The sequence below is a fragment of the Eucalyptus grandis genome, chromosome 8, assembly GCF_016545825.1.
Source record: "Eucalyptus grandis isolate ANBG69807.140 chromosome 8, ASM1654582v1, whole genome shotgun sequence".
NCBI classification, from domain to species: domain Eukaryota; kingdom Viridiplantae; phylum Streptophyta; class Magnoliopsida; order Myrtales; family Myrtaceae; genus Eucalyptus; species Eucalyptus grandis.
The window spans coordinates 44,246,319-44,271,200 of NC_052619.1; the positions used below are offsets into that span (position 1 = coordinate 44,246,319).

The following is a 24,882-nucleotide window of genomic DNA, read 5'->3' on the forward strand; positions in this document are numbered from 1 at the left end:
CATGTACGTATTTGAGTTCTCAAACTTTATTTCATTCATTTAAGTACTTACAAAAGCACCTAAAACCAGAATCAAAACCGTTCAGCATGTTACTGATTGTCAAAATGCTATTGAAAACAACCTTCTTGTTCTAAGGAAAGAAAGCCACTCTTTGAGAAACTTCCTTGACTAGATTGCTTTATGGAAAATTAGCCTCCTCGCTCCATTTATCTCAGAAAAGACAGATTGGTATATGGTTGGATTAAAAATACCTATCAATAGACAAAGACCAAATTATCCTTATCTTCAGTTTGATTGACAACCTCTATATTTAAAGAAAAAGGAGGAAATACCACACCGTTCCAATTCCCAATCTCAAGCACTCCAAACCATATTTAAATGTCATCGAGTTCTGTCGTAACCAGTGTATGAAAATATCTTGGAATTGTACCGGCTTGCTACAAGCCTTAAAAGAATTAGGGAATGACTGTTTATCAGTGATTTTGCCTTTAATCCATCATGCCAGAAGAAGATAGAGTAATTTGTACTAAAGAGACTATGATGGATAAGCTATCCTTTTGTTTTTTTAATCAACTTCTATTCTCCGAGTGCTCCTGCTCACTTCCATCATCCACCTTATGCAGGAATTTGTGTTGTCTTAAGTAGTTAAGGTTGTAGGATGTGGTTTAGCTTTAGTAGTTAAATAGTTCTGGGCTTATCCCATTTATTGAGCTGAAATTCTGTAGGCATAGTCATGTTGCTGGTGGAAGAGTTATTTATCTAGATTCTCCGGTGGATCCTTCATCCTTATTGATATGCTTTTCAAAAAATACTTTTATAACATGAAATAGTGATTGCAACATCAATGGATGCAGGATGAATTTCATCTTTACCTTGAGCGGGCGGTACCCTTGCACCTCTGCTCCAAATACGTCTTTTGTTAGGTACAGCAACAAGGTTTTTCTATGGCAACATTTCTGCAAACAACTTCCCTTGTTTTCTTGTAAGTTGAGCTTGTTGCATTGAATGCATCTATCCAGAATCCACAATTGAATGAAAAAAAAACACGTGAACGAGTAAAAAAGCTTATGATTTTAAACTAAGTCCATTCCGTGATATGATATTGTCTTTAATGGATGCTTACTTTCAAAAAGCCACATCCACTCAGTTAATGGAGCAAAAATTTGATATATCAAAGGATATATAGTCACCATCTTTTTTGACTTAAGGCATCTACATTTCCCTAAAACCGAATAATCATGTTACATGAATCGGAAGCTCTGATCAAAATGCGTCATTAAGTTACGAGGCTAACTCTCTTTAGTACTTTTTTTTCAATCATATGAGCTATTATTATTGGCATCAGACTTGACCAGAAATGTTATTTGGGGGGCTCCTTTCCTTTTGGTTCTATGCACTTTATATGAGGAATCCAGTGTGCCGCAAATGCTCCACTTCATGATAAACATGCAGTCATATCAAGGACGGAACGTGCATTCTGCTTGTGGTGAAAACGATAGACAATTGAGACTAAGAGTAACCGGATTAGGATTTAATGGGTCAAGATTCATTTGATTTCAAGTTTGGTTAATGTTTAAATAAAACTTTTAGAAACATGCTATGCCAAATTTAAGATCATTAAATACTAAACAAAACCCTTTGAACGAGGTAAGATGCAAGTCTAAGCTGGAATGATTGACCCAAACATGAGTTGGTCACCATTCATCTCATGCTTTGAAGAGTTCATCATGAAGGTTAGATAGATGTGCAGAATTCTTAAGCTATGACTTACGAACAGTGCGCATGAGACAGGGTATTCAATTAGGACTGAAATTTATGTAGTTTTGGATTGAGCAAACTGAATTGTAATCTTTTGTTTAACACTGCATGTGAACTCATGCGTCTTCAATGGGTTTTGCAATCAAGAACACACCCTACTTTTGTGTCATGGAAAGGTCGAGTAGCAAGATAAGCATTGTATAAAATTTTCTCACGTTTATTGTGTAAGAAGATGAATTTTGGCTAAGATTATTTATATTCGGTGAGTAGAATATGACTCGTTTCCTGTGCTTGATGGAGAATTGAGAGTTGTTTGTATTAGAAACTCTTGGTTTCTTGATCAAATTATGTAAAACATAGTCCCACTATCTCTTTTTTCTTGGTGAATGATTATGCCAGTAAAGGCAGACATTGCATTTTCAAAAAGTATGTGCCTTTTTTTAAAATGGCACCTCAGAGGCATAGAAAAACTTCTTCAAATAGAGACATGTCATGTTTCCATATTAATACAAACTTGTCATATAGTGGTGATTCTATCCTCAAGTCAATCCTGTCATAGTTTCTTAAATTGTGTATTTGAGCACCAGCTAACTTAAATTCTTTCACCAATGTTGATGTCCATCATCTAAACTAGCAACTTCTTATCGACAAGCTTACTTGTTTCATGAAGTTGTGGCCTTTCTCTTGTTTGGCAAAATCTGATATAACACTAGCTTTGAAAGCATATTGCTAAGAGCGTTTTTGACTAGTTAAGTATTCCTTTTTTACCGTGGCATGCTTTGTTCTTAACAGATATTAGGAATTCTTGATATTGCCTGATATGCTTGGATACATCATATGGACTGGTTTCAAAATGAATTCCATGCTGGTAGCAGCAGAAAGTTCAAGGACTCTTACTATGTCCAAGCACAAGCAAAATGTTACGTAAATTCTGGAAAGGTAAAATAAGTGGGGCTCATGGCTGCTCCCATTGAACTGGTCAGCATGACATGCTTTCATTATGAGCGCGGGATATTCTAAGTTTATGCGAGCATTTCGATACTGGATGTTGGGAGATAGCGATTGCTGATCTTGATGGGTCTAAATGAACTTATGTGTCCACCAGGTAGCATCAGATGTCGAAGTTTTAGATCACTTTCACTTGCGTTGCGGCAGGTGGCGTCCCCTTCCACGTGATCCACGGGCCAGGTCATAAGCCTGCTGTTTTTGGTTCCATCCTCTTTTCGTCTTCCTTTTTTGTGGACCCCACGTGTCTTTGACACCACCGAACATTTGCACGCGCTTGTCTATCCTCTTTTCCTTTTAGTCAATTCCGCTTTAACTTGCCAATAAAGAAGATAAAGAAGGTACAATGATGGTTTTGAAGAAAAGAAACGGAACGTCCACTCTTGTTTGAATTAAAAGTGCATTTGATAATCATTTTGTTCTGAAAAATAATTTTTATTTAAAAATAATTCTTTTTATTCTATTATTGAGATAAATTTCTGAGTATTTAAAAACGTTTGGTAACTATCCAAAATTTTAATTAGGAAAAGAAATGCATTTAGTGAAATCTCAATTTTTTATGAATTAAATTTCTTTTAATTTTTAATACTTTTACTATATTTTTATCTTTTTTCTTTTCTTTTTATCTTTTTTTCATCCCTCTTCTTCTTTCTTATTCGCAACCATGGTAATGAGGCGACTAGCTAGCAAGGTAGACAAGGCCTACACAGGCCAAGGTGAGGTCTAACAAACTTGTCGGAGCCTCGCCAGGCTAAGGCAAGGCCTAGCGAGACCGAGCCTCTCCTAGGCCAAGTGAGCTCGCTAGCCACTAGCGAGGCTCGACCTCACCTAGCTAGCCAAGGCCGGCCTTGCCTTGGTCTAGCGAGGCCGAATCTTGTGGTGATTGGTAGTGAGGTTGAGCCTCGCATTAGCCAAGTAAGGCTTTAGGGAGGCTCCGGTGAGCTTGCTAGATCTCATACAACCAATAGTCAACCATCGCCATGGCTGGTGACTAGCAATGAAGAAGAAGAGGAGGAAAGAAAATAAAATAAAAATAAAATAAAAATAAAATTTGGCTTGATTTTGGAATTATTCTCGGGAATAAATTAGCAATTTTTTACTATTTTTTTATTATGTTCCAAATCTATTTTTGAGAACAAAAAAGTTACCAAACTGATTTCTGTTTTTTCTTTGTTCTATAAAATAAAATAATATAATTGGTTACTATTTGGCTAATTCGGAGACCCTATAAGGCTGCGTTTGGCGGTCGGGATAAAATTCGGGATAGGATATAATTTATCACATCACATGTTTCAATGCTCACTCGGGATAGGATAAAGTCGGATATAAGGGGGATATAGACAGAATAAAATTATCTCATGGGGGAGGTGGGATAAAGGTGGATAGGATTTCTAATGTCCATAATATGAAAGTTATTTTTCTTGAATAAAAAACTTATTAAATTAACAAAATTGAAATTATATATTCAATATAAATAATATTTGAATTCTAATTTAAGAAAATAAAAATAAAAATAAAAATAAAAATTTATTTTTAATTAATCTTATTTTAATTTCTATATTCAATTTTAATTCTATTTTATAACAAACATTCAATCTATAAATTAAATATTTATATTTATTATATATTTTAGGTATTTTTGTATTTTAAATATGTTAGTACAGTTTACTATTTGATAATTTTTTATTAAAAAATGATGAAAGGGAAAAAAAAGAAATAATAATGAAAATAATATAAAAAAGAGGAAAAATATAATAAATAATAAATAATAAATAAATTAAGGAATAATGTTACAAGATATTTTCACCATCTTCATTTATGAAGATTTAGGTTCATTATAATGATATGTCACTTATATATATATATATATATATATATATATATATATATATATATATATATATATACATGATGTGAACATATCCGACTTTAATCACGATTCACCAAATTTGGACGAGATATAAAAAAATCCCAGGGATTTTATATCCTATCCTATCAATCTGTCCCGATTATAAATCCGGACGACCTAAGTGGCTATGTTACATAGAACTTCATAAAAGAAATGGGTACACCCACAATGATGCTTCTTTGCATTCCATGGAAATTAAAGCAGCAACATTTCATTCCTTGCACATATATTGATGAAAAAATATTTATGTTCTTGACATATTAAGCTACAATGAGCTCAAGCTTGCCGACCTCTAGCAAGCAAGTTTGATCAAGAAGAAGGAAAATAAAAAGAAAATAAAAATATATATAAAAAAAGAAACATAAAAGTAAAAAATTATTTAAAAAGGAGTGCATAGAGAAAAATCAAATTAGATTTTTCATATTAAACAACGGAAAATATTTTCTAGTTTATTTTAAAGTTTTAGCCAAACACCTAAATATATTGTTATCTTCCTAAAAAATGAATTTCTTAAAAAAATATTTTTAGAAATATTACATTTTCATAAAACAAACATAGCCTTAATTTTTTTTTTTTTTTTTTTGGATCCCATGCATATTTCTTTCGCACCACCAAACATTTGGGTCGGGGGTCGATGCACCCGCAATTTTGGGTTTATTCTCTCTCTTTTTTTCTTTTAATCCTTTTTCTCTGGACCCACACGCCTTTCCTTTCACACCACCAAATATTTTGTGTTGCGGCCAAAGTCCATGCGATCGTACTTTTTGGGTCTATCCTCTTTTTCTCTTTTAACCCCTTTTGGGTAGACACCACGAGTCTTTCTTTAACACCATCCGACATTTTGCACGTGCTTATCTTCTTATTGGGTCAATCCCATTCCCAAAACGGATCAAGAAAAATCCCATTCCCACCAGGCTGAATTCGATCTCGGGAGAAAATGAACAAAAGTGTGTTGGCGCCCTCTCTCTCTCTCTCTCTCTCATATTGTTTTTTAATCTTTTTCTGATATGGCAGTCGCGTGCTGCTGCATCAACATTGCATGGATGCAAAAATAAGAGTCAACATTAGTCAAATTAGGGGAGGAAATCACAGTCAACATTACATGAAAAAACCATAGAGTAATGGTCCACAGCGGTTCCATATGCGCTCTCATCTGTTGCTATTTTTTTTTTTTTTTTTGGGAGGACATCAAATTATAGCAAGTGAGAATGGATTTGACCCAATAAAGAAGATAAAGCAAAGTGCTAATGTTCGGTGATATAAAAGAAAGACCCGCGGGTTCTTGCAAGTGTTGGGTGGCGTGAAAGACCTCCACAGCAGTCCCAAAGTCGCTGGGACTTCACCTCACTCAATCACCACAGCAGCAAAGCCTATCAATGCACATGACAGAAGAAGATGGAAAAGCCGATGACATCTGACTCTCTACAATAGCGTAGGGAACAGACAGATACACGGTTTTGAAGAAACTAAATGGGAATAGTCACTCCTATATCTCTTTTATTTTTTTTTTTATTTTTTAAGTGCGAGTACTTAACACAGCATGAGTAATTAATTTTTTCTAAATGAAAGGGGAGCAACCCACGTTGGTGCGCACCAGGAGCCGTTCGAACTGGGAACCGCTCGGACTAGACCTGGCCCGTCAATTCAATTTTCGGTTCTAAAGTGGGAACCAAACCGGATCAATTATATATATTGTTATGAAATACATGAATGGATAGAATACATGAATGAATATTCATTATATTTATCTTATCCAATGTACTTATTATGGTACATTTGTATCAAATGTTCTAAGTACATGTCCCTATACAATGAACATTCGTCTCTCTTATCCTGTACATGTATCATTCGATACATTGATATTAATAATAAGTACATTATTGTTCTCCTATAAATAGGAGTTTAGTTTTGATGTACAACACACAATCACACAGAAACACAACAGTGAGATACTAGAAATAAAGCTCTCTCATCTTGCTACTATCTCTAGTGTTCACTTGCTTTCTCTTCTTTAATCTCTTCTCTATTATATATTAAACACGCGATATTTTGACACGTTATCCCACGAGGATCTACCGATTGAGTAAGTAACTTTTGCAAGCACGAAGATCTACCGATTGAGTAAGTAAATTTGCAAAGGTGAGTATTATTTTTTATTAATCAACTTATACTTCATCTTCTTCTATCAATTCTTCATTTTTATTTTCTTGGCCCGAAGCCAAATTCAAATCTAAAAGTATCATTCTGCTCCTGAAGTAGCTGTGGATATTTGGAAATCATTTTAATTAATTTAAGGATTTATTTTTGCAAGGATTATGGCAAATATTGAAAAGCCCAAATTCCACATCAGGAAGTGAGTGGAAAGAATTATCTATCTGGCGCCTTGACATGGAAATGCACATCCAAGAGCAAGATCTCGCTAATACAATTACAGAGGATGGAACCTCAAATGAAAAGGATAAAACAAATGCGTTGATTTTTATTCGCCGTCATTTGCATGAGAGCTTGCGAGACTCAATATTTATCCGTTCGAGACCCGCATATCTTGTGGAGGAGATTGAAGGATAGGTATGATCATACCAAAACTGTTATCCTCCCTCAAGTACAATATAATTGGCAAAATCTCGAGACTGCAAGATTTTAAATCGGTGTCGACTATAATTCTGCTTTATTTGATATCGTTTCTCGGTTAGAGTTATGCGGTATCAAACTCACTGATGCGGAAATTGCTTGAGAAAACTTTTTCCACCTTTCATGCTTGAATATTGTATTGCAACAGCAATACCGGCAACGTCAATTTGCCACATATTCTGAATTAATTTCTGTGCTTCTTCTTTGCCGAGCAAACTAATGAATTGCTGCTCAAAAATCATGATCTTAGACCTGCTGGCTCAAAAGCATTGCACAGAAGCACATGCTAACTTTGAGAAAAATACTAGCCATTTTAAAGGCTATAGCGCGAGCAAGAACATAATCCTAGAAGGATGGCAAGAAATTTAACCGCCCTAGGAAATCAAACTTTGGCCTGAATCATGGCAAAGAAAAGAAGCAAAAGAAGGTGATTAATGAAAGTATTTGTCATCGTTGTGGCATGATCGGGCTTTGGTCACATACTGTCGTACGCCAAAACATTTTGTTGACCTATACCAGGCATCTTTAAAGAATACGGGCAGCGTGGTGAATCTCATGCCATTGAAATCAATCCTATTACCATAACCACTGTTGAGGCCAACAATATCTCGTTGGTGGGACTCCTCTTCCTCCTGAAGTAGCAAATGCATCATTGGATGTCTCGATTTCTTTGAGGACCTCGATTACTTTGATGAATCAGATTGGTGGATAATAATTTGAACTTTGAAATTTATGTTGTTTCGCTTTAAATGTATTACTTTTTTTATTGTTCTTTATGAAATACTTATGAACCTTATATAATATTTATCTTTGAAATTTTATTCGACTATATAACTAATACTTGACACTGAAGTTGTCAATATAAATGCAAATGGAAAATACTGCAAGAAAAATGAAGATGTTTGTTTGCTTGATAGTGCAACAGCACATACTATATTTTGTAGTAGACACTTTTCTCAAGTATGACATTACGTAAGGCACAAATCCATACAATATCGAGTCACATTCCGATTATTGATGGTTTTGGGAATGCTGCAATTATTTTGCCAAATGGCACAATCCTGCATATTGAGAATGCGTTTCTAAGCATTTGATCAAAAAGGAATCTGCTCAGTTTCAAAGATGTACGCCATAATGGGTAACATATTGAGACTATTTATGAGCAAGATAAGGAATATATTGGCATTTCCTCTTATAAGATGGGCTGAAGACCATCCATGAGAAGCTAGAAGCTTCTTCTATGGTTTTTGTATTGTGTCATGATTAAAGTACATTTGAAACCTACGCTACCATATCACGGAGATTGGTAAGTCGATTTGGACTATGGCATGATCGCCTTGGTCATCCTAGCGCTTCAATGATGCGTAAGATAATTCAAAATACAAAAGGGCACCTTTTAAAGGATATAAATGTATTGTTGTCCAAAGATTATAATTGTGAGGCTTGCTCACAAGGAAAGCTCATTATCAAACCTTCTATAACAAAGGTTAATTTTGAATCTCCTTTATTCTTGCAAAGAATTCAAGGTGATATTTGTGGACCAATACAACAACCAAGTGGACCATTTCGATATTTTATGGTATTAGTGGATGCATTCTGTAGATGGTCCAATGTTTGCTTATTATCTACGCGCAATGTCGCATTTGCACGTTTACTTGCGCACTTGAAGTGTGGTATACTGATAGGATCAAAAGATATCATTCCTCGAAAACGAAGGGGAAAGAATCAAGAATCCGCTCCAGAAGAGCTTGGCGTTGTGCTTGCTCCCAAAGAGCTTATTGAAACCTGAAGAGGCGCAAACCCATGAAAGGAGCTCTAGCCCCGGGAATACTGAGAATTTCATTACATATTGTAATGAAATTTGAGATCGAAATGAAATCATCATTGATGATGCTTTTGCATTCTGGTTGCTCATCAAATTATGGATGATGATTGTGAACCACAATCTATTATTGAATGTCGTCAAAGGCAAGATTGGCATAAGTGGGAAGAAGCAATTAAAGCTGAATTAGCTTCCTAACTAAACGAGAGGTTTTGGACTGTAACTCGTATCCCCGATAATGTAAAGCCCGTTGGATATAAATGGGTATTTATCCGAAAAGCGAAATGAGAAAAACGAGGTTGTCGGGTATAAGCCCGACTCGTTACCCAAGGATTCTCCCAGAGACACAGGATTGATTATAATGAGACATATTCTTGATGGATATGATTACATTTCGTTTCTCATTAGCCTAGCATCTTTGAAAGATTGAAATGCGTCTTATGTACGTTGTGGCATATCTATATGGCTCATTAGACTCGATATTTATATGAAAATTCTTGAGGATTCAAAATGCTTGAAGCATGCACTCCCCCAATTTATTCTCAACAAAATTGCAAAGATCCTTCACGGGTTAAAGCAATTCGATTGCATGGTATCAACGCCTAAGTGAGTACCTAATTAAGGAAAGGTACAAAAATGATCCTATCGCCCATGCGTGTTTATTAAGAAATCGGGAAACTGGGTTTGCTATTATAGCAGTTTATGTCGCCGATATAAATTTAATTGGAACTCCATAAGAGTTAGCTGAAACTGCTGAATATTTGAAAAGGGAGTTTGAAGTTAAGATTTAGGTAAAACCAAACTTTGTCTTGGTCTAGAGCTTGAGCATAAAGCAAATGGATTAATCGTCCATCAATCAGCATATGTTGAAAGTTTGCTTAAACGTTTCAACATGGACAAAGCTCACCCATTGAGCACCCCTATGGTTGTAAGGTCTCTGGATCCCCAAAAGGACCCATTTCGTCCTAGAGAATCTAATGAAGAGATACTTGGTCTGAAGTACCATATCTCAATGCAATTGGGGCTTTGATGTACTTGGCACAATGTACGAGACCAAATATTGCCGGTAAATTTATTGGCACGTTTTAGTTCAGAGCCAACTCGAGAGACATTGGAATGGAGTTAAACATATTTTCCATTATCTCAGGAACCATAGATTTGAGATTATATTATTCCAAGGATTCCACTAACTCTGGTTTAGTTGGATATCTGTCTTGGATATAGATCCGATCCACATAAGGCTCGCTATCAAACCGAGTATTTATTTTGTTATAACGGCACCACTATTTCTTGGCGTTCTACGAAGCAATTGCTAGTAGCTACATCTTCTAACCACTTTGAGATTATTGCTTTATATGAAGCTGGAAGAGAGTGTGTTTGGTTAAGATCCATTATAACACATATTCATAATTCTTGTTGCTTAATACCGGTTACAAATTCTCCCACTATAATTTATGAAGATAATGCTGCTTGTGTTGCACAAGTCGGGGGGGAGGATATACCAAGGTGATAGGACCAAGCATATCTCACGAAATTTTCTATACTCATGAACTCCAAGAAAGTCGACAAATTGATGTTAAACAGATTTGATCCATAAATAATCTTGCGAGATCTTTTTACCAAATCATTGCCAACATCAACTTTTGAGAAAATTAGTATATGGCATTGGTATGAGGCGAGTTCATAAGATGTAAGATTGATTAGCCCAGTGGCTATGGCTCAATGAGGGGAAGATATTATGAATTATACATTGCGCATTGATATGTGGCTAGTTCACAAGATGCAATAATGATTAGCCCGGTGTGGCTATATATGCATTGCACTCTTTTTTCTTTATGTCAGTTTTTTTCCCATAGGGTTTTTCGGTTTAAAGTTTTTAACGAGGCAATTAATGCATCCATAAAGGGAGATATCATAACATGTGTGCTCTGCACTCTTTTTCCCTTTTGTCCGATTTTTATCCCACTAGGTTTCCGGCTTAAGGTTTTAATGCATTTATATATATATTATAAATAAAACTTATTATAATCGAAATTACAATTGAGGTAGCAATGGCCAAAAGGCCAACAAAACTCTTCTTGTGACTCTTTATTTAAAAAAAAGAAAAGCCTACTTATTAGTTTCTTCTTCTACCGATGTGGGATCAAGATTCCAAGAGACTTTCATTCCTCATGCTCTCACACACTCTCTCTTACTCCCCTCACTTGCAAAAAAGGCACTCCAAGCATCCAAGAGTACTTACCAAAAAAAAAAAAGCATCCAAGAGTCCCACATCAACTAAATACTTAAAGAGTAAAAAAGAGATTGTTTATAAAACCCATACCAAACACAATCTCCCGTCGTATTGTTCATGGCATTTGTGGTTAAGATTAAGCGTGAAAAATAGGAAGTGTGATTGATATTCACGCAAGTGAAGTTTGAATTTTTTGCACATGGAAACATGTGCAATTAGTATTAACGAACCGTTCGGGGAATCGATTTCCAAAATTGGGATGGCCACTCATTAGTGATTTTCCAATCGACTTCTCAATCTTAGGACCTCCCGATCCAATTCTGGTTTCATTGATTCTCTGGATTCCCGTTCAAGTTTCATCTTGGAACTGAACTGGAAACCGATCACCCATAACCCACATTTTCATCATCCCAGGCCCTCCAATACTTTGACTCGTTTACATGTAGAATATTTCCATATCGATTACACAACTTGCGTGATTAACCTATTCACATTGTGTGATTTTGTAGTTTGAAACTTGCAAATAGGAGGACAAATGATGATTGGAGCCCTTGTATCCAGTAATTGAAATATTTAGAATTAATGAGTGATTGAAATATTTAGAATTAAGATGTGATATCATTCATTAAATTATCTCTTTGATTTTATTGTCACAAAACATGAAGTATTTTGCTAAGTCTCCCCAATCTAAAGTTTATACGTATTCTTCACATATGAAGGCGATTATGAAGTTATTTTCTCACTGATCAAAATAAGGATATTCAATTATTCTTATATATGAATATAAAACCATTCAAACTTTACTTTGAAAAGATGTTTGTGCGAATTGATATCTGTAGATAGTGCTACATATTTTGAAAATATATTTAAAAAAAAAAAGACTAAGCGAGGTGCAATATAAATTTTTGAGAGAAACAAAAAGATTGAGAATATGTTAATTGTTAAATATCTTATTTCTTTTGTTCTTTGGATAAGAATTTTCATTTCTACACAGGTTTTCATTATTTGAGTGCATTTGGGTTTTCGTTTGGAAACTGCTCTCAATACGAGACCAAAGGCTTTTTCAAAATTATTTTCATGTCCGAATGGAAACGAAAACCAAAAAGCGACGAAATTTCCTCTGGACAATACAGGGGCAACCTGCTTTTTCGACCCGTGAGGCCTTTCCTCTGGTCTTCTCTGTTTTTTTTTTTTTTTTGGATCTAAACTTTCCTCTGGTCTTTACTCATTCTTTTTTTAGGCCCTTTTTGTGGACCCCACACCTCTTTTACACATCCACCCAACACTTGCACCCACTGGTTGACTGACTTTTAAAATGAGATGCCGTTGGCCTTGCTCTATAAGTTCGCGCATGAAGTAGATCACAAGGCACCACCAAACCGTTGTTACCCAACAAAAGCATCAACTCTGCAGCCTCCTCTCCAGCTCTCCTTAACCCCTGCTTTTGCCTTCTGCAAATGGCAGAAGCAGTGCTCTTCGGCCTCGCCACCGAAATACTGAAACGCGCCGGTTCCATCACCTATTCCAAGAGCGGACTGGTATGTGGTGCGAGGGATGAGCTCGACAATCTTAAGGACACCGTCGAGACCATCCGAGTTGTGCTTTTGGATGCCGAGAAGAAACGGTGGCATAGCAATCAGGTCGAGAACTGGCTCAGGAAGCTCAAGGACGTGCTGTATGACGTACAAGACTTGCTGGACGATGTCGCAACCGAAGATCTAAAGTGGGAGGTCACTCCCGGCAACAAGATGCGGAAGGCGGTACGCATTTTCTTCTCTAAATCGAATCAGCTTGCACACCGCCTCAAAGTGGCTAATGAAATTCAAAAACTTTGGAGGAGACTGGAAAAGATTAAGAAAGATAGGGACTTCCATTTATATGAGCATCAGAGTGAGGAATCAATGGCCATTGCGACAGGAAAGAAAGAAAATTTATTACCTGACACAAAAATAATTGGTAGGGAAGAGGACAAGAAAAAGATCAAACAACTTTTGTTTGCTTCCTCCCCTAGCCAGAGCGTGTCATTTGTCGCCATAGTTGGTAAAGGAGGTCTTGGAAAAACCGCACTCGCACGACTTGTGTACAACGATGAGGAAGTAAAGGAACATTTTGAGCCTAAGATGTGGGTGTGTGTATCTGATGTCTTTGATGTGAATTTGATTATCAAAGAAATTCTTAAATCAGCAGACTGTCCAGATCTTGAGAATAAGCCTCTAGACCAGTTGCGGAGTCTTCTTCATGAGACTCTAGATGGGAAGAAATACTTGCTTGTTTTGGATGACTTGTGGAATACAGATCGGGATAAATGGGTGATGCTTGGAGATTGGCTAGAGGGTGGTTTGCAGGGAAGCAAGATACTTATAACCACTCGCAATCATAGAGTTGCAGAGATCACGAGTGCGAAATCAGTTATATATGAACCACGTGGCTTATCTGATGATAATTCGTGGGACTTATTTAGGAAAATGGCTTTTGGAGATGGGGTAGAATCGTTAGACCCAAAACTAAAGGAGATGGGTCGAGATATAGTTAAAAAATGCATCGGGGTTCCCCTTGCCATTAGAACTATAGGAGGCCTTTTGTGCGGCAAAAGCAAAGATGAATGGCTCCGTTATAAAGTGCATGAACTTCCAGAAATACCAGAAATTGATGTGGATGGAGGAATTATGCAAGTCCTCAAGTTCAGTTACGATCATCTCCCGTCATACTTGAAAAATTGTTTTGCATATTGCTCATTGTTTCCGAAAGATTATGTCTATGAGAAAGATACACTAATCCATCTTTGGGTGGCACAAGGCTTTATTGAGTCATGCAATGAGGAGGACAACCTTGAAAATGTCGCTGAGAATTACTTGTCCGAACTACTATCTGGGTCATTCCTCGATGCTCACTCAATAGTCAAATCTGGCTATGGCCATGAGGTCGAACAATTCACGATGCATGATCTCATGCATGATCTTGCCCAGAAAGTTGCTGGAGGTGAATGCAAGATTGTTAATTTTAAAGGAGGAGATGATGATAGAGGAATTCGACACGCGTCGTTTATTTCAAAGACTTTCTATGAAGAGAAACTGCTGTCCCTGCTCAAGACATCCAAATTGCGGACATTTCTCTCTTTGAAAGGTGAATCCTCTGTAGGCAATTGTCACAAAGTGTTCTCTAGCTGTGGACATTGTCGAGCATTGTATTTGGACTATACAAATATTCCTCTCCCTCCTTCCTCTTTAGGAAAGTTGAAGAAGTTAAGATTTCTTTATATTTTCAGGAATCAATCCATCCAGAGTTTGCCAGATTCGATCACTGATTTGGTGAACTTGCAGACCCTTAAACTCTCATTTTGTTTGCGCCTTCAAACATTTCCTAGAGATTTGAGGAAATTGGTCAAACTTAGACACCTCTTAATTGATAAGTGTCACTCACTAAGCCAGCTACCACCCCTGAGTGAACTCCCTTCCCTAAGGACGTTGAGTCTTAAGTTCTTGGATGTGTTAAAGTTCGTTCAACTGACAAGTGACCCAGAGCCATCTAATACCACACTCCCCTTCTTTCAATCTCTTGAAAGTTTGAACCTCCACTACTGCATAGAGCTGAAAGGATGGTTAGGAAGAATGCAAGAAATGGGAGCACATCAAGAGCATCGGTCAGACAACTCACGGTCATCCTTCCCAAAACTTCGGTTCGTGTATATATTTGGTTGTCCCCACTTGAATTCTATACCATCATTCCCCCGGGTGGAATACTTGTCGATAGATGGCACAAAAATGTTGGAACAACAATTGATGGCCAATCCAAATTGCCCATCAAAAGGAACAGTGGAAGCCACATTCATTCCTTTCCTTGAACTAAAATATCTAACACTTTTTAATACTGATATGAATCTAGAGCCCTTCATGCTTAAGACTCTACTCCAATCGGCCAGTAACCTCAAGTATATGAAAATCTGCCATTTCGACCTAAGGAGTCTCTTTCGTGAGATGCAGCTCCTTTCCTCGCTCAAGGAACTCGACATTTGGGGTTGTCAAGGACTTGATTTATCGTGCCAAGAAGACAAGCATGGCACTCAATGGCAATGCCTTACGAATCTTCGTGCTCTTACCATTGGAATTTGTAAAGATTTGGTGGCATTACCCGAGGGAATTCAACGTGTGACAACTCTGCAATCTCTCCATATTTTGAAATGCTCAAGTTTAAGACGTTTGCCGGAATGGATTGGAAATTTCTCTTTACTCGAAGAACTTGAATTAATTGACTGTCGAGAATTAGAACATATACCATTTGAGATACGCAACTTCACACATTTGAAGAAATTGAGAATTCGTAAGTGTCCCTTATTGGATGGAAGGTGCCTAGCTGATGTGCACATCCCAATGATTGTTTGGGAGGGTGATGAAATGTATGACTCGTCCGATTCGGATTAGCATGAGAGGTACCAGAAAAGACTTATATCACCTATCAATAGTGTGCCTTTTTCAACTATTTTACCTTCTCTATAATTTAACTAATTTCTCTTCCCTTCACTATATATTCGCAGGTCGCAGCGCATAAATTTATCGTAAAGAAGGATAGCGTCCCTCCACTCCACTCCAGTTCGCCACCATCTTCCTCGTTATGTCGCGCGTGTAGAACAAACGCCATCCTTTGCCTCCTCGTCTTCCTCAATCCCTCCTCCATCTCCTCCATCACCGCCGCCGGAAGAACCCCCGCATCCTCTCGATCGCCTCCTTCCTCTTTGGCCGTGTCCGCCAAGGTCGATGATCGGGAAGCTGAGATTCTGGATCCGCTGCTCGATTCGGAGCTGTCTTCAGATGTCTCGTCGCTCACTCTGTCGTAGCTCTCTGCTCGCCAGAGTCGGAGGCCTTATTGATGGTAGGCATTGTTCCTCTCTCTCTCTCTCTCTCTCTCTCTCTCTCTCTACTGCAATTCAGTTTTCACTGTGAATGTGTAATGAGTTTGGATTATGAATCGAATGTTATGGAGACATTTGGATTATGAATTGAGTGTTATGGAGACATTACAATGTCAATGCATGATATGAGCATCTTCTTTATAGCTGATTTGATTGATTGAGAGAAGAGAAGTGAAGAGAACAATGACATCCATTGCGAGGTTCATTTGACTTTAGAATTATGAGGTTCATAAAAAAGGAAGGAGAAAGTCATAGCTTATGAGCTACCACTAGCTGAGAAAATGACAATGCTGTTTAGTAATGGCTGATTCTTTGGGGGATCGGGTGGCTAGTACACAAGTTTTGCAATTCATGAAAACAAAATCTGTTAGGGCAGAGTTGAACAATGATAGATGACAGGACAATTCGATGTTGTCTTAGCCCTTGGATCAATGCTTGCGTCGTCTTAATGCGATGCTAACTCGATTAGATCAATTAGGCTTCAGATATGTCGCATCTTAATGCAAACCTACTGTTTCTTAGAAAATCTAGGGAGTGTACATAAATTTTTGCCTTGCAGTTGATTCTGGTTATTGTTGTTGAGCGAGTTGGAAGCTGGCAAAAATTCCACTTTTTATCCTACCTGCTAATATACAAAGTGGAATTCAAAGTTGAACCAAACAGAAATGTTCCTGAAACCGCAAATTTTCCTGTGGTAGATTAATGCTGTAACTGTCGTACAAGTATTCAACACCATTTCATCTAAAGATAACATATTTCTTTTGATCTTAGAGCAGTATGTATTAATCTTCCTCTCCCTCTGTTTTGTGCTCTCTTTTTGGTTCCACTTTTATTTAGAGAATGACTTTATCTTTTGGAGTTGTGTTGGTGCTCATAGATCTATCATTTGAAGCGATATAAGCATTAGAGACCGAGCACTGAAGAAGCGCAATCTTGTTCTGTGGTAGTTTTACTTAGGTGAACAGATGGACAGACTTTTATCTTTAAGTACAAACATCAATAAGACCACATAAAAAGGTCCGCACGGTCTACAGCTTGAAATCAGGAAGTTTAGAAGCTCCATACAGGCCTTTGGAAATGTAATGGGGCAGTGTAGTTTGGGAGCGTAGTCTCCTTGTAGATTGGTGGGTTGTCTGCTGATGTTAATTCCTTCATGGGCCCATACAATGGTGAAGATGGCCGGGGAGTGTTGCCGAAGAAGCACGCCATCAACACTGTTGGGTCTCTCTTGTTTGCCATGATTCGGTGCTCAATACTCTCAAACCGGTTGTTTATTAGGAGATACAAATGCAACAATTAGCGAACCGTTCCTCAGTGAGGAACGTAATTTCTATCTACTACTATGATTGCAATCTTGATGTTGATAGATACAAAAACTGCAGAATATCTAGAACCGACATTGACCCCTCCTGTGAAAAGCAAAGTGTTCAAACAAACATCTGTCTCATTTAGACAATTCCGAACTTGTCAATGCAAGGCTAGCATGATCTAATGGAGTTAGAATCAAGTTTGGATTAGTCAAACAGCTCTGTTAGAATACAAAAGAAAAGTGCAGATTGTGAAGACATAATGTTATTGCTACAGGGAAGATTCCATGGTAATTTACATCCTGAGTTCTCAAGCTCTTTAACTAACTTAGCATATGAGAAAGTACAGTAATGAAATGAGAAGAGGATCGCAGTGTGTCGACCAATCAAAATACGGTTTCAGAAAAATTCAGAGATGACAATGATATCTGGCCAAAGCTACTTGCCTGCGAAAGATCTCCGATGTCAAATCACTAGTGCTCCAAGGAGTGGGGGAACGTCGATCACTGGTTCTCATGAAGCACTTGAAGTCCTCCAATTTGATCTTGGATGAGAATAGTGGCACATGATTGTGTGTCCCTTTCCACACTCCGTCCATCTCCTTCAAGTGATTTGGGTGGAGTCCTAGGGCTTCGGATAAGAGCTCGAGCAGACGACAGTAAAGTCTCCATCCGCATTTCTCTGCCAGAGATGTTGCAACGCATCAGAAAACTGAACTAGAGCTGCCGTAAAAGTATGGTCGGATGGATTCCCAAAGAATACAACCAAGGGTATTGGCATTTTGTATCAATTTGGGTGCAATAGTTTGGTTCCACTACCGCTAGAGCACGAATAAAGTCAATTATCGAGGAACATCCTTTTTTCTACCCAAAAAGAATGGAACGAGCACTTCTGAGGTTCCCGTCAGTGAAAATGATCAATCACTGAGGATCATCTTACTGATTTGTCTTCTTGATTGAGAATAAATGCAAGATTATATGCTATGACGTGTAGTGAAATTTAGGCAAGAAAATTTGTACAGATTCAGCGGTAAAAATTGCCTTGGCCGACTGAACGAAGAACTGGGCACTGTCATTCCCTGAGTGTTCAACACCTATTCCAGCCGATTCAACCAAAAAGTACGCAAATAACTCAAGGTCCATACACTTGCTAGTTTAGCCCTTGATTTAGTGAAGAAAATGGAAAAGACTATCAAGTACCATGCAGTGAAACCATGTACTTTGCATCTACTACAATTCTTTTGCATACTATCTTCGTTGATTCACTTTGTGAACTTGTTCATGAATTTTCCATTTCGAAAGGTGAAAAACGCAACAGATGCTCATTGGCTCACCTGCAAGCTTCGGGCAACTCCTCGTTCTGGGGAGGCTCCAGTCCCATGAAGCAAAAACATATATCTGAACAATCAGCGGTGACTGAATTATGTAAGTCCCATGTTGCTGTTGTATATGACCCTCTTAGTGTAATTTTTTTTCTTGGCCTCCGTCTCCAGCTTGAAGAACCTGCGCTACTCGTTCATCACCTCCTCCAAGAGGCTCTCAGGGACCTCATGGTTGATCACCCGGAAGAAACTCCTTTTTTCCAATGCTTGCGCAATCTTTCGCAACGTCTTGTCGTGACTGGTGGGGCCTGCATTCACGCATCCGAGGTCGATGAGCGGGATCCCTCCGTAATTCATCCTCGCGGTAAGCCAATTTATCAGGTGGCTGAATGAATATGCGTGAAACTTGGGCAATCCCAGTGCCCACGAGGCTTTTAACTCCGGCTTTCGTCTCGTCGAATACTCTCAATTCGTTAGCTCAGTCGTTTTCGTCGTCGACGGCAGTGACCATTGTGTTCTCTGTAATAAGGGATTACGTGTATGAGCGAGTTAAGTCTCGATGAAGTTCGCTTTGCGTGGTTATTTAGTGATGATATTGGATATTCATCATTGTTGATCTAGAGAAGAGCTAAGCACGAGAGACATAATGGCCATCGGGAATTGACTGAAAATAACACGACGTTTTCTTTTAAGTGAAAGTTGGCCTAGGAAGATATCAAACAAACGATAGGAGTTGGTAACGAAAGAGTTCCATGTTTCTCAAGTATAACTTTATTTGTTGCGGAGTCCTTGAAAGCACGTATGAAACGAAGGATAATTACGTAATTAGTCCCTAAATTTTGGTCTAATTTATGATATAGCTCCAAAACTTTTAATTTATTCAACGTGGTCCATAAATTTTAACTCATTGTATAATATGGTTCTTAAACTTTTAATTTGTTAAATGAAATTCTTGGATTTTTTTATACATGTTCAACTTAATCCATGAATTATATAAGCACCCCTATATTGAATATTAATAATATATTATGACATCAAGACAAATACAAAATCTTCATAAAATCTAACCGCAAAATTAAATTAAAATAATCACAATTTTGTGATACTTCTATTTCACGTAATTTACAAAAAAAAAAAAAAAAAAAAAAAAAATCTCAAATCATAAGAATATGTACACTAACGTATTTGAAGCTACCTAGAGATGCATCACTAACAAAATGTCATTTTATCTTCGTTTGCATTGATATCATTAATATGTAGTTTTGTTAAATTTGTATACTCTTTCAAAATTCTAACGAAATCGTGAACAAAACTGTATATAAAACCCATGCAAAGCACCAAAGTTCAACTAGTATATGCATAACGCCCTGAAAATTAATGGTGAAATATCTAATTTTGTGGCTAGAAAATTCAAATTTTGGACCACATTCATCACCCAAGTTGCATCTACCATCCCCGTGCGTGGATGGTGTGTGGATGGAACCTTAACCAGTACACGCCGATGTGTGTGATTCACAAATACCCATGAAGATTAGTCTAATAAAGGATTTCAATTCCTTGTGTTTTGATTTTCTTGAATATATTTATTTCTGATAAAATGAATCATTTAAAAACCTCTTCTTAAAAATCATTTTTTGTGTCTTTTATAAATATTTATGAGTAAAAAAATATATTTATTATCCACAAAAATGTTTAGTAATAAATATTGTCAATTACAAAAAAAAAATTAATTGAATATTTATTTCAAGTGATACATACGATTAATTTTAGGAAATTATTTTTAAAAATTATTTATTTTTCGCCGAAAAAATAAATTCGGGACTAAAATCACAAAATGCGAAGAAGAACTTGGCGCTCTTTCTATCACACAGCCTCTGCCTCTGGGTTGGGGTGGGACCCAAATAAACTTTCTTTACTCTTGCGTTTAAGCCTCGTTCAGCAATCAACAGCAAAACCGTCGTCCCTCTGGCATCATCTGCTTCTGTATAAGTCGCCAGTTTCTCTTTCGCTTTCGGAGACAGCGAGAGACTCTCGCACGAGAAGCTCTTCGACCTCGCTTCGCTTCCGCCATGGTGATCATCTCCTCTCTCTTCTCTCCTGATGTCTGCTCGAGTCGTCGAGCTTATTCACTGAATCTCTTTCAATTTCATCTTTTTTATGTTTTTTTCAGAACTACTTGAAGACGGCGATCCCTTCGTAGCTAATCTCGGAGAGAGGCTTCGTGTCATCAACCCACTTACCCCCCCTCTCTCTTATATTGAATAGCTCGGCGTTGAATTCTGTAGCTTGAACGCGGCTCGTCTCTTCCTTTGTTTTTTATAGGTTCTGCGAACATCAGTGGGGAGCGGGACGCGCCTTTCATCGTTCCTCACTGCATCGCCCGATACACCAGCCAGGTCCCCAAGCTAAACGTGCAGGATCGGGTCCCACATTGTTCGCGACTTCCCTTTTCTTTTGTTCGGTTTTCCGTGTGTGTTTGGGTTTGGCATTGCGGGGTTTGCGTTGAGCTGAGCGTTTTCTAAATTCGCTGGGTTTCCTTCTGCTTCGTTGTTGTTGTTTTGGAGTTTTTAGATGCTCAGTTCTCAAGTTACCTCGGCGCAACACATGGAGCGAGAGAAGGCGTATTATATCGCGAGTTTACTTCTGCTGTCTGTCTTTAGTTGTGACAATGTAAATTGCTTTACATTTTCTCGTTATTAACATGTGGGTTAGTGTATCTCAGATGGCTTCATTGTTGAAGATTCCATTCTTGGACGAGGAGGTCGCGAACTATGGCTCTTTCCAGCGCAAGGTCTGTAAGCTTTTTGGAAAGAGGTTGCCCTTAGTTCTTCATCGCCTGAGTTGAGCTGCTTTCTCGATCCAACTTGATCTTTACAATGATATGGAAAACTTAGAGGAGGGCTTTTGTGTGAACTTCACTGGTTTCATCGTCCAATTATCTTTTTATTCTGTCAGTTGAGTTGGCTACTCGAAGGTTTAGTATTTAAGCAATTCCCTCAACTTGTTTTTTGTTTAAAGTATTTTCGTTTCTATGAGCGTATTGTCCTCTGAGGAAGTTTTGTTTCTCTGATGGTTAGTAAAGGACTTGAATTATTTTAATGTCTTTTCCTTGATAACTTAGTATTTTCTCTCTACTTGTTCTATGTAAATGTATACTGCATCGTTATCCAAGAGGAGACTCTGCTGAGGCACCACCCCTGGATGTAGTATATTCTAGAACATAAGTACTGTCAGCTCATTTCCTGCCCCCCAAAAACATACACATTTACACAAACAAATTAATAAATGATCCATCCAGTGCCACCCAAAAAAGAAAAAGAAGTGCATCCAAAGTGCTTGGATGTCTATATGTCTATGTAAGGACGTGTATTTGAATGGCGCTCACTGCCTTTTATTTGTATTGTTTTGAAGTCTTCAGTTTCTAATGCATCATGATATTTGTTATTGGAGCTGTCTATGATTGTGTCGGGCAACCCATTTCCTTGTCAGTGTGTTTTCACAGTGAAAGAAAAACTGACATACTTGTTATACAGATGGGATGCGTTGATGTTTATAATCCACAGAATGTTAGGAAAGACTCAGTCTTTGCTTGAACAGATGTGTATGACAAGCAAAGTTCACTCTGGTAACAGGTCTATATATAACTTTTATTTCCACTTAGTGGGATAATGATTCTTTTGAGTTTGTTGTCATCACTTTGGCTCATACCTTTTACCTTTCTCTTTTTGCTAATGTTATCTGCTTCTGCTAATTGATATGTCATAGACTCAGAATTTAAAACCACTCTGGCAGATCATGGACCGGGTCATCTATGCAAAGAAAATTGGCAAGATTTCCTTCCCTTTTCTAAGATTTGATGAAGTAGTATAGGCCTCAGTGGCTTATATGGTTGTAACAATATAAGATTCTTAGCTTTTGTCTGCACTTGAGCATGTTTTCAATATACTAGATAACTAGGATAGCGACACTGCCATGAAAAAGTGATAATCTCTACGTACATTTTGGAACTTAGTAGAGAAATTATATAGTAGATACAAAATAAAAATTCCAAATGATTTTCTTGTTTCTAATTTGGAGTACCAGGGATGTTAATTAGCTTAGATGATTAACATGCCATGTAATGAAAACTGTCATTAAAAATTGTAGATAGCTGGCAGGATGGTGCATTCTGTCAATGTTAGGAACTTCTGACCGTCAACCTTAAATCATGTCTGAAGTTGATTTTACATGCAAATGCTTGTTCTGATTATTTCTCAATGAGCATACTATATAGTTCTGCCCCCTGTACAGAAGAGTCTGTACCAGCTTATGTTTTCGAGCAGAAGCATCCAGTGTCAACGGCCCTAGCCTGTAGTCAGTCTACTGAAATTGTTCTGTTGGGTGCATAGTGCGTTGTTTTGTTTAAGGATGTGTGGAGTTGACAAGGAGATGGGTTGTTTTCATTTTATTTCTTGCTATTCAATGATATGTGGAGTTGGCTCCCAGCTAGAGCAAAGGTCTTGGGCATTTTATAAGTAATCAAGGTTGCTAAAATGACCTACAGAATTCGTGGAAGCATCCCTCTTTCCTCTGCAACTCCATGTCACCTGCATCTATGATTGCCGAGCTATATGAATAATCAACTTTACATTTTTATACAATGGTTGCAAAATGCAATATGATTTTTATGCTGATATTGAAATCTGCAGCATGTGCTTCTTTATATGACTTTCAACTTTGCTTTGCAGATAGCTACAAGGATAAAGATTTGCCTAGTACTCCATTGGATAATTTGTGGCGAGGAAGCTCTGAAAATATCACCCATAGAGCCGTGCTGTTTGCACCGTCCTATCCGAAGTGGTCATTTTAACATTGGGCCATGCTATTTCCACCCCGGTTTTTGCTTTAAAACTCCTTTTTACAGTGTTTTCCTATACGGCCCCTGCTGTCCCTCTTTTGGTTTGACTGCTTCCTTTTCTTTCCTTGCTGGTCCCACCTTCTTCTTTCTTCTTCTCTTTGTTCTCTCTCTTTTCAACTCATGGTGATGTTGATCTAAAGGAACCTATGCCCGACTGCAGATGCCGGCTTCACTACATTATATTCCTTCTTTCAAAAGGATCCAATGCTCTGTAATTGATATCCTGTTAAGGTGGTGCTTACTGACTGTAATGCTTAGATATGCACCCTGCAGATGCAATTTTCTTACCAAAGAAACTTGTGCGAGTCCCTCGATCGGCTTGCCAGCGAGATCCCACGGACTTTGTCAGGAGGACCCCGAATTCTCCTTCAAAGAGTTCGTCGGCAAGCCTGGAGTCTGTCGTGCTGATGAACCAGGATGAGAAGTCATTCAATGGGAACCGAACCTCTTTTTCAGGAATTTTAAATGTGCGCATTTTGAACAGATGTTGTAAGAAACCTCAAAATGAAAGAAACAGATTATTGGATTTTCAACAAAATCTAGTCTTGGATTATGCACAGAGAATCAAGACGGTTGATTTGATCACATCTGAACTAACTTGTGAAACAGTTGAGGAATATTGTGGTCCATTTAGTACAGCCTCAAATTGACTTCAAATGGCATCTTCCTTTTTTCCTATGAAATTACCAACATAAGCACGAATCATATTGTTTTCTAATGGTATAAAATTTTCTGGTGAAAAAAACTTTAGCTACATAAATTATATTGGTCATTCCCTCAGATGTGACATGTGAGAGAGAGAGAGAGAGACAGTCCATAACACTGCATCCCATGGCTCGTCCTGCGTTCCTGCGAGTCTTTGAGGCTGACCTTGCAATGGCCCGCCCTTCTTCAGAGTTTGGCAAACTTAGAATCTCTATGTTATCTCGTTAAAGGGGGAAGAGCAGGCGTGCTAATTTTGCTTCGATCCTGCATTCCAAGAAATGATGATACCAAGTCGTGTCGATCAAGAACGCCACATTATATTCTTAAAGATGATAAATTCTATGAAACTAAAGGAATGCTTCATGACTATTTCGATAGATTTGCCACA

At 37.8% G+C, this 24,882-nt stretch overlaps 1 protein-coding gene and 1 long non-coding RNA gene across 2 annotated transcripts; both read left to right on the forward strand.

Moving 5' to 3' along the window:
* Positions 1-12,750: 12,750 nt before the first annotated feature.
* Positions 12,751-17,616, forward strand: LOC120286653 (disease resistance protein RGA2-like). The gene is made up of 2 exons (XM_039299012.1): positions 12,751-15,784; positions 15,890-17,616. The coding sequence occupies exon 1, from the start codon at positions 12,816-12,818 to the stop codon at positions 15,774-15,776; it is 2,961 nt and encodes a 986-aa protein (XP_039154946.1). The 5' UTR covers positions 12,751-12,815; the 3' UTR covers positions 15,777-15,784; positions 15,890-17,616.
* Positions 17,617-21,245: 3,629 nt separating this feature from the next.
* On the forward strand, positions 21,246-24,061 carry LOC108954846. Its single transcript, XR_005545565.1, has 2 exons — positions 21,246-21,683; positions 22,426-24,061. It is a non-coding gene; the product is annotated as an uncharacterized LOC108954846 (long non-coding RNA).
* Positions 24,062-24,882: the final 821 nt, after the last annotated feature.

Excerpts from the sequence above, each read along its gene's own strand:
- LOC120286653 (XM_039299012.1), top strand. The coding sequence starts at position 12,816 with ATGGCAGAAGCAGTGCTCTTCGGCCTCGCCACCGAAATACTGAAACGC.